The following is a 13409-nucleotide window of genomic DNA, read 5'->3' as shown; positions in this document are numbered from 1 at the left end:
ATTAGATATGTCATTAATTCCCCCATATTTTTGTGTATAAGGGTGAGGTAATGTTTGTTGATGTGTTAAATTTGTGTAAATATTCAATTCAAATCATTGAAAAAGATATTGAGCCCCATTCTGATTGCTTAGATGGAAGGATTATCACAAGAGGACAGTAATTTAAGTCAACCAGCTGCGTTTTGGGAGGTCAGTTCATTTTATTTTTAAATTACTAATCAGTTGAAATGAGTAACACTTGGTTTTGCGCCCACAGGCGGTTGTGAAGTTAGACTTTTTTTCCTTCCTTTTCCCCCTTTCTGAGGGGCCCTGAAAATTGCATGGTCAAATATGAGTAAAATGAATCCCCTAATTTCACCTAAATCAGTTAGCTTTTGTTATAAGTTATTGATATGCATTTGCTGCATTTACTCTAATGTGCTTTAGCTCCTGTTCAACTCTGATTGCAGATTCATTTTATGCAAGTTTTATTCTGTTTTTTCCCTCTATTTTTGTTGTACTGGAGCACACAAGAGACAGGCTTTACAGCTGGTGCTCGTAACACTGGATCTGGTTTCACGATTGTGCTGTGTGTGTGTGTCTGTGTAGCGTGCGATGATGCATTTCTCGGAGCTGGAACTGAAGGAAAAGGAGGGGTGTGTGTCGTCTGCAGTGCCCGGACAGGGAAGAGAGCGGGAGAGAGAGAGGGATTTGGCAGAGAGCCAGCGCGGAGCGGGAGACTGGGAACGAAGCCAGCCAAGCTCCAGGCCCTCCGCAGCCCTTTCGGCCCTCTCCGATCACACCGAGCAGCACAACGGTAAGATGCGTGCACACACACACTCAAGTGCAATCCCTATCGCTCTCCCACTCCTGGGCTGCTATGTGACCTCGCTCTCCCTGGTGGCTTTCACAGAGGCGAGGCGTTTCCTGTGCATGTGGGTCAGAATGTGTGTGTGTGTGTGCGCGTGAACGCTCGCATGTGTGTCAGCCAGCCACACGGACAATTAACAGCACTCTGGATTACATAAACAGAGTGTGCTCGGCAGAGCGGCAGTTCCTGTGAAGCTTTGAGGGTGAAAATGCTACAAAAAACCTTCTACTGTAGTTTTGATCAGAGCTTTGATTTTATCTCCTCTGTTGAAAAGCATTCTATTCAACAATCAATATAGTTCAATTGATTTAAGAAACAAAATTGATTATTTGACTTTGTGCGTCCTTTCTGGATGTTTCATGTCCTTCATTCCTCTCTTGATTTTTATGCCCCATCTGTCCTTCAACATCTCTCTCTCGCTCTCTGGAATGGCCACATTAACTCTCTCCCGGTGACGCGAATGTTGTTACCATGGTGATCTGTTTTGGTGCAGAGTTGCTATGGTGCACACATTGCCATGAATTATGGGATGCATGTGGTGTTAGTCACATGCTTTGTGCGTGTCTGTGTGAGCCCGGGGCAGAGTGGGCTGCGTTCTTACCCAGGCCAGTATAAAGGTAGTTCTGTTCTGCATCGAGAGCGCGTTAAGTCATTTTGTATGTATGATTATGCACTATTTAACAATTATTGTGGAATGTGTATTTTTGTAAATCTGATAGATTTGGTTTGGGCTAGTGGCATAATTTGTGTGTGCATGTTTTTAGGACATGTATGTGACACTATATATGGTGGGAGTGTTTGTGTGTGTGTGAAAGAGAGAAGCGGGCGGTATGGAGTGTGAGCCCCTTGCGTCTGTCTTTGATCTGCGCTGCTGCTCTTAGCTGCCGGGAGACATTCTCAAGGAGCGCTTTTCACTGCCACACACAGAATAGGAGCAGGAGAGGGGGAGGAGAGCGGGAAGGTAGAGAGGAGGGGGGGAGAGGAGACTTGAGCTGGGTTGCCGCTTGCGCTCTTGGCACGGATATTTCGGGCTAATTTAAGCTTACAGGGAGAGCGAGCAAGTGCGTCCCTGTTTGCTGTCTAGCTCCCCGTGTGTGATGTAGTTAGCACAAACACGCAAGTGTCCAGGGTGGGGGGGACTGGGTTGTTTTTCTGTAGTCTTTTCCTTTCTATCTCTCTGTCTGTGGCCTCTACTCTCGGCCTCTTGGTTTGTCGCGCTTCTTTTGAACTTGAAAAAGGTCTTTATTTGCAAGCTGGTGACGCAATGGATCTGACTAACGCATTTGTGTTTGTGTGGCTATGCAGGTGCGATACCAACATTCGCAAACAACAGAGTTCCCGTGCTTCAGCGGTGCGGCCCACCAGCTGATGTCCCGCAGTCCCACCGAGCAGAGGAGAAGAGAGTGAGGGATGTGAAAGGAGAGGAGGACGGGTCTGTTGGCACGGCGACGGGCAGGAAACGTGCATTGGGTTTGGAACAGAGCCAAGGCCACCCTGATTGCACGCACACCGCGGAAGAGAGAGATGGAGAGAGACGGACGAGAGGAGAAGACGATAATGGCATCATGGCGAAGAGAGCGAGACTGATTTCAGGTAGACATCTGGGCTGTCTGTCTCTCCAATGTCCTTCAATATCTGTCCTATTTTTCCATCTTTTCATCCTGTTCTTTCCGCAACCTTTGCTAACAGCAAGTAGTGGATGGTCTGCTCTGTCTTTCATCTTATCGTTGACTAGTGGTCGACCGATATTGGTTTTTTGACTGCCGATGCCGATATCTTGGAAAGCAGGCTGGCCGATATAAAGCCGATATAATTTGATGTATTTTAATTAATATATAAGAAATTTGAAATTATTTGAAAATTGATTAAAAAATAAATGTGTTAAACATACTTATACTTTAGATGACAAAGTATTTTCACATATAAATAAATATTTAATAAAAATATAATTAAAAAGGAAGTAAACACTGTAACCAACAGGGCACTCAGTATTCTGTAAGTTTGTGTGCATTAATCATATTTTTTTAAATAAAGCCAAGGTAACACTCCTTGTACATACAGCACACAGTGAAAAGGACATGAATATGACAGTGGGAAAATGCATAAAGCGCAGCATAATTTAAAATCACGAGTTTAAAGTTTGTCGATCACGCATCTCCAGTGAAGCTGAACTCTCCTCCTGTCAGCATTCAATTCGCACAGACCGATCGTCACACAGAGAACATGCGATCATGCAGGATACACATACACACTTCACAAGATCTCACAACTGGATCTGACTAAGTTTGCAAGGTTTTTGAAATTGGATGTTTATTAGACATCCAAAGATTTGTTTAAATGATATAAATGCGTATTTGCTGAATGCTGACGGCAAACAAGAAAGTATTATAATGTTTGCCTTTCTATTACTAATAATATAAAAGCAGTCGTTATAAGACTTTTTGTATACATTTTAATTCCTTTGGTTAACCGTTCTATCTGATTATTAGACAGACTTCTATCCGTATTTAGACAGAACTGTTAACGACAACAGCGAACAAGAGGGAGAATGTGAGCACTGTGTGCCCAGGCGCTGCCATTCTCAGCGCCGTCAAAATTAAAGTCCATCGCGCCGTCAAAATAAAAGCCTCGACTGCATCGGCCAAACAGGAAAACTTATCGGCCAATGCCGATATTTAAAAAAAAAAGCCAAATATCGGCCGTAGCGATATATCGGTCGACCACTATCGCTGACCTCCTGTCTCACTATCTGACACGTCTCACTCTCTCAAGGTCCAGCTGCTCGTTTCCCTTTTCCTCTGCCTGCTCCGGCCTTGATCCTTTTGCTGGCCTTTTCAATTCATCTTGATTTGTGTTTATTGCTGTCACATGGTCCAAATAAACACAACTGCCGGGTGTTCTCTGCCCTACTCTCTCTTTGTGCTCAGTCTAAAGGGCATTTTCAGGCATCAAAACAACCTTTGTATAAACACGTATCGCTTAAATGTGTCCCAGAAAGCTTGTTTTTGTCAGCAAAATGTGGGTGTCTGTTCAGCTCTGTACTTTCATTTAAAAGCTATCAAACTTGTCCGTGTTTGTTTTCTAGAAGGAAACTACTCTGTTAACAATTAGAAAACAATTCCTGCTCTAAGTGTGTAACCCTTTGTTTATACTTTGCATTGGCACAAGTGGACATCGCTAAATTCAGCTGTAAATGGGTTGCAATGGATTCTGGGGATGCATTGTGATCGGATGAACAACTTCTGGTGGTCAGGGAGAGCATTGGCTACAGAGCATTTGTAATGTACAGCCTAATGCATCCTAAATGTGTCAGTCAAGCAACAGCAAATGATTCATATAACCACATACTTATTATGCCAGAAGGAAATTTAAAAAATCTGGGAAAGGTCATACATTTGCAAGACTTACTGGGACATTGTTGGGATGCTATATCCGGTTTCTTCCAAACAAATGTGGATACAGTTTAGTATGCAATATATGTAGTCACAAAATCAGAACCTCCCCTTTTGCAAATCACATTTGAGATGCATAGTAAATCCAGGTGCATGCAGCAATTCGTCCCAGCTGACCACTTAAGATCGGATCATCCAAGCTGAATGTTAATACAAGGTAGAAACAGATTGCTTCTATCTCTCTCTACAGACGTGTGGTCGCAGCCCTCCGAGCAGGAGGTGAAGAATCTGAAGGTGTGTATCGAGTTGACAGGTCTTCGCCTCAGTAAACCCCGCCACCTCCATAATCTCCAGGAACTGTGGGACAGACAGGGGCAGCTCAACCATGACAGGCCGCAATTCGGAGCTCCCAACATGGGTTTGTCTCCCACATCCAAATCCTCTCTTCCACCAATCCAAACCACCAGGAGGGAAAAGCTTGACCTTTGCCCCCCAGAGGTCCCAAGACTCACCCATGGTGTCCCTGCTGTGGATCGAAAGGTCAAAGCAAATGGATTTGAAGAAAAGGGGGTGAAGAGGAAAGCAGAAGTGGAGAAAGGCTGGACTAAGGACCAGCTGGAATACGCAAAGTCCGACACAGGTACGTCTTCCCATTAAGTCTCATTTAAATGCAGGGTTTTAAGTGGAGAGCAGAGCATTCTGGGTAGAACAGAGAAGCCTGTCTGTGAACATCTTTAGAGGACGGTTGTGTCAACAGGACCCTGGACTAAAGATGGCAAGGGACAATGGTGTAAATTATCCTGTTATCCTGTTTTATTTGCGTGACTAAACAGTTTCCTCGTTTAGCTGTTTAGTCACAAATCATTAAGGTAAAGAGTGCTGATTCAGAGAGTGCTGTTTCTCAAGTCCCCATATACCCTGTGCACCACAACCTACATACTACGCCCTACAGACGGCTTACATACTATACCTTATGCCCTATACCCTACATACAGTATGCCCAACATACGTACCTACCTCCTTCATATTGCACTCTACACAATACAGTCTATTTAGTATCTATCTACACCCTATATACTACAATCTATGCTCAGCACACTACCTTTTACACCCTATTCCCAATTTCTACAAACAATTCCCTTCACCCTTCTCCTCACATCCAACATAGTTTACAGCCTATGACCTATACCTTACATATGCCCTTCATAATACATGCTACCTCCACATACATACTACAATCTGTACCCTTGAAACTACATACTATGGCCTACATACCTCTCACATCCGACATTTATGGCTTACACACTGCACTTTACATGGTATACTCTACACCCTACTTAAGTAATGCTCCTTATATACTACAGTCTATACCTTACACATGTATACTACATCCTACATACTATAACTTTCTATACTATACAAGCTACCTTTCACACTACATACTATATTCTATATACTACACCCTACATAGTACACCTGGTGTCCTTCAAATGGCAGGTTTGTAAATAGTGCTCTAAGCTAAGAATATGTCTCATTTAGTTATGCAGGTCAGAGAAGGACCCAGAAGGAGAGAACTGAGTGGGGAGACACAAGCAGAAGTGTGAAGAAATGAGACACGGAGAAAGGGAACAAACGGCTTTTAGAAAACAGAGGAAAAGGGTGGAAAAGAAGGCGTGAAAGAGATGAAAAGCGGATACAGAGTGCTGAGGGGAGAACTGAGGTGAAAGACGAGAGCGAGGCAGTAGGGAGAGGCAGATTAGAGGAAAGCAGAGCACGTTGCCCTGTGTCTGTGGCTTTGGGATAGCAATAATGATTCTTGTTGATTGACAAGCCGCACTCACACGCACACTCTCAGACGCTCGCTTCGCTTCCTTGTTGGTCCTACATAGTACACCTGGTGTCCTTCAAATGGCAGGTTTGTAAATAGTGCTCTAAGCTAAGAATATGTCTCATTTAGTTATGCAGGTCAGAGAAGGACCCAGAAGGAGAGAACTGAGTGGGGAGACACAAGCAGAAGTGTGAAGAAATGAGACACGGAGAAAGGGAACAAACGGCTTTTAGAAAACAGAGGAAAAGGGTGGAAAAGAAGGCGTGAAAGAGATGAAAAGCGGATACAGAGTGCTGAGGGGAGAACTGAGGTGAAAGACGAGAGCGAGGCAGTAGGGAGAGGCAGATTAGAGGAAAGCAGAGCACGTCGCCCTGTGTCTGTGGCTTTGGGATAGCAATAATGATTCTTGTTGATTGACAAGCCGCGCTCGCGCTCGCTCGCACGCACACACACTCTCAGGCGCTCGCTTCCTTGTTGGTATAAAAGCATCGCCGAGAAAGCGCATGCCGCAGAGTAATGAGCCATGAGATTCCACAACTGTGCAAATAACAACGTGCGTGTATGTGTATGTGTGTGAGGCTGCCCGTCAGTATCTTGGCTGCTGGATATTGTGCTGGCGTTCTGTCAAGAGGATTAGAGAGCAGCAAGACGAGAGACGAGACTCTTTATCTCGCTCTATCCCTCACTCCGTGCGTGCGAGTAATATGTCCTATATATATGCAAGTAAATGCCGCTCCATCTGAAAGCAGGTGATGGAGATTTACTACCAATCACAGAACCGGCTTACTGACGAGATGCGCATGACAATCGCATGTGGTTAATTGCACAACCCTACAATGTAACAAACGAATAGAAATTGAATATGTACAGTACTGTTAAAACATCCACTTATCTTGTATTTATATTTTTTAGCTTTCAAATGTATCTATTAATAAGGCTGGAAGAACTTTTGTCAGCAAAAATCAGGTTGTCGCCCAAATTTTACAATTTGATATTTGGCCTGACTGATATATATTGGTGCTTTGATAGTTGGTAGTGCATGTTTTTATTGGCTATGTGGTCTTCCGTCTTTGGCGTCCTCTGTTCTTGCTTGCATGCATGTGAGAGAGATTTCCTCTGCGCGGTGAGGCTTTCGCTGGCTCAGTGTGAGTGACTGAACGGGGAATATGATGAATAATGGAACAGATGTGGAGTATGCTCGGTTTCTGTCTCTCCCTCTCTCGGCCTTGTGCTCACCCTTTCATCGTCTCTTTCCCTCGCTGCTGCATTTCTCTCTCTATTCTTCCACTTTTACGTCCGTCCGTCATTTCTCCTTTTCTGTTCGCTGTTGCTTCCTTTTTCATTTGATTTCCCTCTCTTATCTTGGTCTTCCTTTCATGTTTTCCCTCTTTTCCCGTCCGTCCTTCTCTGCCAGTTGATGTTATAGTTTAAACGTGCCTCTTTTGCTTGAGCTCTGGTCACGTGATGTAAAATAGAAAGCAGACGAAGGAAAGGATGCATCAATTTTTGTAAATCTTTTCATCCTTTGTCCGTCCTTCATAAGGCGGTCAGCCTGCTGCTGTTCAGTCTGATTTACCTAATCCTTAAGGAAGCTTCTGTCGGTTTGATGTGTGTGTGTGTTGCCCGTGATGAAAACTCTCGCAAACACACAAAACGTAAATCCCAGATTTGTGTTCTTGCAGTTTTTTGTGCTGTGTCTTTCCTGTCATATTTGTTTTGAGATTTGTAATTGAGGAATTTAAGATTTAAAAAAGTCGGTTACTTCATTTGTAGAATCTGCGTCCACAAAATTCTGTATTCTTTTTTAAAATGTATTTAATGCATTTTGTTATTTGAACAACACATTTTCACTATAATTTGAATGTTTATTAAATAGTTAGTCTATTTTTCTTTCATTCGTGTATATTTGTTTTATTCTACTGTAATATTATCAGCTAATTTTAACATTTTACCGAATTCTTATATTTTGCATAATTGCATAGATTTTCCTCCAGTCAGTTCAGAAAAAGCACAATTATTTCATTTAGCTGAATTCAGCTGTATTTTTCTTTTCATTCCAGTGTAATATTCTCAGCTTATTTTAAGCGCATTTTACCAAATTTTTACTTTTTTGCAGATGATGTAGATTTTTCAACCCAATCAGTGCAGAAACAGCACAAAAACGTTCAACTTTTCTGAATTCAGCAGAATTTTTCTGTTTGTTATTCCACTATAACATTCTCAGCTAATTTTAACGCATTTTACTGCATTTTTATATTTTGCAAAATTACATCAGATTTTCCACCACAATCATGGCAGAAATGACATAAAAAAACAATTTCAGCATGAACATAATATTATCTAACTGCTTTAATCGCTCTCTCTTTCTCTTTCTCTCTAGCTGTTCCTGTTCTCTTTGACGGCTTTTGTGGCGATTCTGTACAAAAGTTCTCCTCCTCGATTCCATCTCACCTCTCGGACAAACGGCAGCGATTAAAGGAGCATCGCAAGTTACTGGGATCCTCCTCACCCTTTCCAGACCTAGATGGCACCTTCCCATCTCGTTTGCGCCGGCATGGTGACCCTGAAAAGCCAAAGGGCAAGCGGCAGTGCAAGACCAAGCACCTCGGCCAACAGGAGCGCAGGATGCTGTTGCAGATGACCAATGCTGAGTGTCCTGAACTCAGCCCCGCCCACCAACACAAGGTAAGAGCAGCGGCACATGTCTGTGTGGTGCCAGAAGGTCGAGGTGCTCGTTTATCTGCACAAGAACGTCCTTTCTTTTTCTGCGCGTGTGGCTAACGGTGCTCTTTGCTTTGGCTCACAACCCAAGCGTTCTCCCTGGGCTCAGCGAGGAACCGTTTAAAAACGTGTCTCCAATCACAACAATGTTAATCATCCCAATTAGGGAAGCACTGCGGCTCTCTGGGACGGCTCAACGGACGCGGGAGGGGGTCATAGCACGTGTGTTTAGATTGCAGTTGCTTTGACCTCTTCTCGTGCTGAAAGGCAGACTCCCAGTGGAGAGACGCAACCGAGGGGGAGGGGAGAAGTGAAGGCCGGGTCAGAATTCTGGTCTCTTTCTCTCTCCGTCAAGGAAAATGATTCCCCGGTGAACCCGCTGTGCATTCTTTAAATAACACTGCCTGCGTTCTCCCCATTGCAATCTCGCACGCAGATGTAGCGCACACACACACAGCCTGCGTTCTGCAGCTGAACACAGAACACATACAGCGTAAACACAGCATTTACAGCAAACACACTCCTATGAAAATATTATGTAGGTGTTTACACAATACAGTGTGTGCAGGTTTACATGGTTGGCAAAGTGAACTACTTTCTCCGAAACCTGCCTTTGGGGACATACGAGATGTCCTCAATTGGGAAAAAATTACTCATAAAAGTTTGTGTCTGGTGGTTTGCTGGAATTTGTATATTTATCTTTTACCATTTTATGTTTTATCTTTTTACTTGGAAAAACAAAAATCCTAAATATTGGAAAAATGATGATGATGATTATTATTATAAATATAATATACATATTCCTCCTAATTCTTCCTATTATTAATATTATAAATATAAATATTATAAATATTAATATTTATTATTATTGTTAATATTAAATACATGTAATAAAAATAATGAAACTAATAGTAGTAATAATTATTATATAAATGTCGTTGTTGTTGTTGTTACTATTAAATAATTTGATAAAATAATAAAATAACAAATTAATAATGATAATAATAATTGTTGTTGTTATTATATACATATTTATTTGAATTCTTATTCTTTTTCTTATTATATAATAATAATAATATTATAAATATAAAATAAATATATACATATTTATTTTATTATTATATACATATTTATTTTAAAATCGCTTCTTAAATGTTATAAATATAAAATAAATATAAACGTTTATTATTATATACATATTATTATTATTATTATAAATGTAAAAATATTTATTTTTGAATAATAATTTAATATTATCAGTACTATTAAATTTTATAAAATAATGAAAATTTATTATTATTATTATTATAATATATTGTACTTGTTTTCTCTGCGCTGTTACGCACCAGGCAGAGCTGTGTATGTGCGTGTGCTCTGTCTGTGTGTTTACTCTGACAGCTGTTACGCTGTGGATCTCCTCTAGGGTGGGTGGAGTTCCCCCCCCGAACACCCCCCTTCCCGACCTTCAGTCTGCTCGCATGAACTCGCGGCCTACACACACACACACGGCTCCCATCCGCCTGCCCTACTGCACTCCACAGATAGAGAGAACTTGCACACGGAAGGCGGGAGAGATAAAGCGAGTGGGAGAGAGCCAAAGTCTTCCATTGTTTCCTGTTTAACTTTCCCTGCCGGGGAACACGCTCGCTGACAGATCGGTGTCTGCAGCTTTCCATCCAGCTCACAAGCAAGCACACAGCCTAGAGCCAAAAAAAGATGCACTCAATGTGGGAAGATGCACGTTTTTAACAGAAATGTTTATGGGACGATTGTACTGGTGTAAATAGTCCCTGTTTGTTTCGCCATGTTTAACTGCAGGCCAAAAATAACCTTGCTGACCATGCAGGGTGTGTGTGTGTGAGGAACCATTGTTGACAGTCACACTTTTGTTCTTGGTTTATGGTGGGAAACAGCCTTTCCTGCACTCCTGTTTGGCTACATTTTCCACGGCTGCAAAAAAAGTTATGTAGGGACAGCTCACATTTTCACATTCAAATTTTTCAAATTTCAGTCTCTCGCTGATTACACCGCAGTGCCGACTATGAACTTGTCGCTGTGATTAATTAGCGCTCCATCCTGCCTGTCTTTTGGCACCAAGCGAGTGTAGCTCTTTCACTCTTTCGTCTGCTTTATCTTTGTAAAGAATGTCTGCCTTTCCGTTTGTGCCGCCACGTACTATGACTATGAAATCTGTGTCAAATCTGAGGCCTTGTAAAGTAATTAATTTTTATTCCCCTGTCAGGTGGTGAAACGTTCTGCCCAGAAGCAGCCATCATCTCTTTCCGATTACGAGTCTTCTCTGGTCAAACCTCGTGCCCCTTCTCCTGCCTACCAACCCGCGGCACCCCCGACCCCTCCAAGCGCCAATCCGGACATACCGGTACCTCCGGTTGCCCCCGCACCTCCAGTGTCAGCGGAGCCGCCAGTCAGCAGGCCCATGCCGCCTGAAGCACGCCGACTCATTGTCAACAAGAACGCAGGCGAGACTCTACTGCAGCGAGCTGCGCGGCTGGGATATGAGGTGTGTGCGCGACTGTCTCTCTCTCCGGCTGCCCTCTCCTGCTCTCTTCGCATCTCATTATTTCTGCGTGAGACTGAGTCTGACATGCGAGAGCCCCTGACAGGCACAGAGCGATCGCTTGGCGTGCGCATACACATACACACACAGTTTTTTTTCCTCCCTCTTGCGATGCAGCCTCTCGCTCGCACATACACATACGCACCGTCTCATCTCTTTCTCCTCTCGGCTTTTGCACTCCCACTCAAAGCTTTCTCGCTCACATTCATTCCCGTGCTTTCACAGGCACGCTGTTTCTCGAGCTTTTCCGTCTCGCCCTTGCTCTTTCTCTCCTTTGAACTGGAAAACCTTAACCCTTTGCACTCTGTCTCTGATCTTGTAGTCGGTCTTTTCTGAGTTTAACACAAATGTCGGTAGAGTGTTTGCCGTTTTTGTAATACTGCAGCATTTTTAAAGACAACATGAAATTGCATTTGCAGTGCATTTATCTTTCACAGTATGGCATGTTTTACGAACAAAACGGAATATCTATAGTAAATATTGCTGCATTTACCTATTAAAATTTGATTGGATCATTTGGTTGACTAGATTTTGTGAAGGAGTGCAGCAACGTTCAAGCAACATTCTAGCAACGCTCTAGCACTCTATTATGCTTGCGACAAATTTTGCACCCTATTTTCTGCATAACATGCTATGACATTTTTGTTTAAGTTTATAAAAACAAACATTATTTTTATAAAAACATTGAATTATGGATAAGACTAGCGACTTTTTTATTTATTAAAATTCAGATTTCATGTTGTCTTTAAAAATGTTAAAGACAACATGTCTCGTTGTTTAGTAGATTCCTTTTTGTTCTGGAATTCGACTGTATTCCACAGTTCTGGAATACGGTGGTTCCGCAGGTTCTGGAATGGTGCGGCGTTCCGTGTCCAATTTGTGTAGATTAATGGGGAGCTGGATTAGTTCCGGCAGTGCGTCTGAAAGGACTGGCACGGAGGACAGGAAATGAGCGATTACTGCTGTGAGCGCATGATTTCTCTCCTTCCCCAGCGGTGCCTTGAATTCCACTGAAAGGGAAAGTTTCTTATAGCATTTTATGGAGCATTTTTTAGCATTGATGCAGTGGTGCCGTTCCAGAATAGAGCACGCTTTTGTGGCGTCGGAATCAAGCTAGTTTTACACTTAGATTTCTCCCCCCATGTGTTTCCCATCTGCTATTTTCCGCTTTTCTCTCATTCTGCCTATAACGTGCATCCACATGTGTCTGTGGGTTTGTTTTCTCGCAGCTAGGGATGGCACATTGTTCCATTGTGCTCCATTCCTTGCTGTATTTGTGTATTTTGTAAGTTTTGTGCTTGAAGTGGCCAGGCGGTTCCATCACCACCGCATGCTTTGACACACACACACACACACATGTCTGGTTTGCTATCCTTGTGGGGACTCTCCATAGGCGTAATGGTTTTTCTACTGTACAGACCGTATTTTCTATTGTCCTACACCAACCCCACACCTAAACCTACCCCTCACAGGAAACTTTGTGCATTTTTAGATTCTCAAAAAACTTAATTCTGTGTGATTTATTAGCTTGTTTACCCGTGGGGACCTCAATTTAGGTCCCCACCGTGACACGAGTCCCCATGAGTCTGTGTGTATTCAGGTTTAAGTCCCCACCAGAACAGAAAAACAGGTACACACACACATTTGTAGTTCCCTTCCCCCAACGTCTCTTGTTCACTTGTTTGCGTTTCTTTACCTCCCTTTAGCTCTCAAGCCAAGAGTTTTACTGCAACACACACTCTTTCATTACATTCCACCGGCGCTGACGTCTCGCTTGCATTACGATGCTGCTTATTTACACTTGTGTTTGGTTGTTGCCTCCCTCTTTTATGACTCAGACAAAACTGGCCTTTGTGTGCTGATTGAAACCTATCGTTATGTGTGTGTGTGCGTCAAAGAGCCCTATCCATCTCTTCCTCACTCACTCTCTCTCTCTCTCTCTCTCTCTCTCTCTCTCTCTCTCTCTGATTCTGTTGCGCTCTCTCTCTCTCTCTCTCTCTCTCTCTCTCTCTCTCTCTCTCTCTCTCTCTCTCTCTCTCT

The 13409-nt window shown here is 42.9% G+C and overlaps 1 protein-coding gene across 3 annotated transcripts in view; it reads left to right on the top strand.

The window, feature by feature from the left end:
* The window catches only part of LOC107704424 (BCL-6 corepressor-like), a 39374-nt gene that overhangs the window by 14011 nt on the left and 11954 nt on the right, over positions 1-13409 (top strand). For 2 of the 3 annotated variants that reach the window (XM_016507342.1, XM_016507343.1), the window contains 6 exons: positions 133-189; positions 589-796; positions 2156-2443; positions 4493-4882; positions 8451-8755; positions 11034-11312. In XM_016507342.1, the coding sequence (XP_016362828.1) occupies positions 133-189; positions 589-796; positions 2156-2443; positions 4493-4882; positions 8451-8755; positions 11034-11312 (1527 nt within the window). The remainder of the gene's footprint in view (positions 1-132; positions 190-588; positions 797-2155; positions 2444-4492; positions 4883-8450; positions 8756-11033; positions 11313-13409) is intronic. The other variant, XM_016507344.1, reaches the window with a different exon arrangement.

Source organism: Sinocyclocheilus anshuiensis, unplaced genomic scaffold (assembly GCF_001515605.1).
Source record: "Sinocyclocheilus anshuiensis isolate Anshui unplaced genomic scaffold, SAMN03320099.WGS_v1.1 scaffold1546, whole genome shotgun sequence".
In the NCBI taxonomy this organism is placed as follows: domain Eukaryota; kingdom Metazoa; phylum Chordata; class Actinopteri; order Cypriniformes; family Cyprinidae; genus Sinocyclocheilus; species Sinocyclocheilus anshuiensis.
The sequence above is the reverse complement of the archived record's forward strand: the minus strand, read 5'-3'. Positions and strand labels throughout refer to the sequence as shown.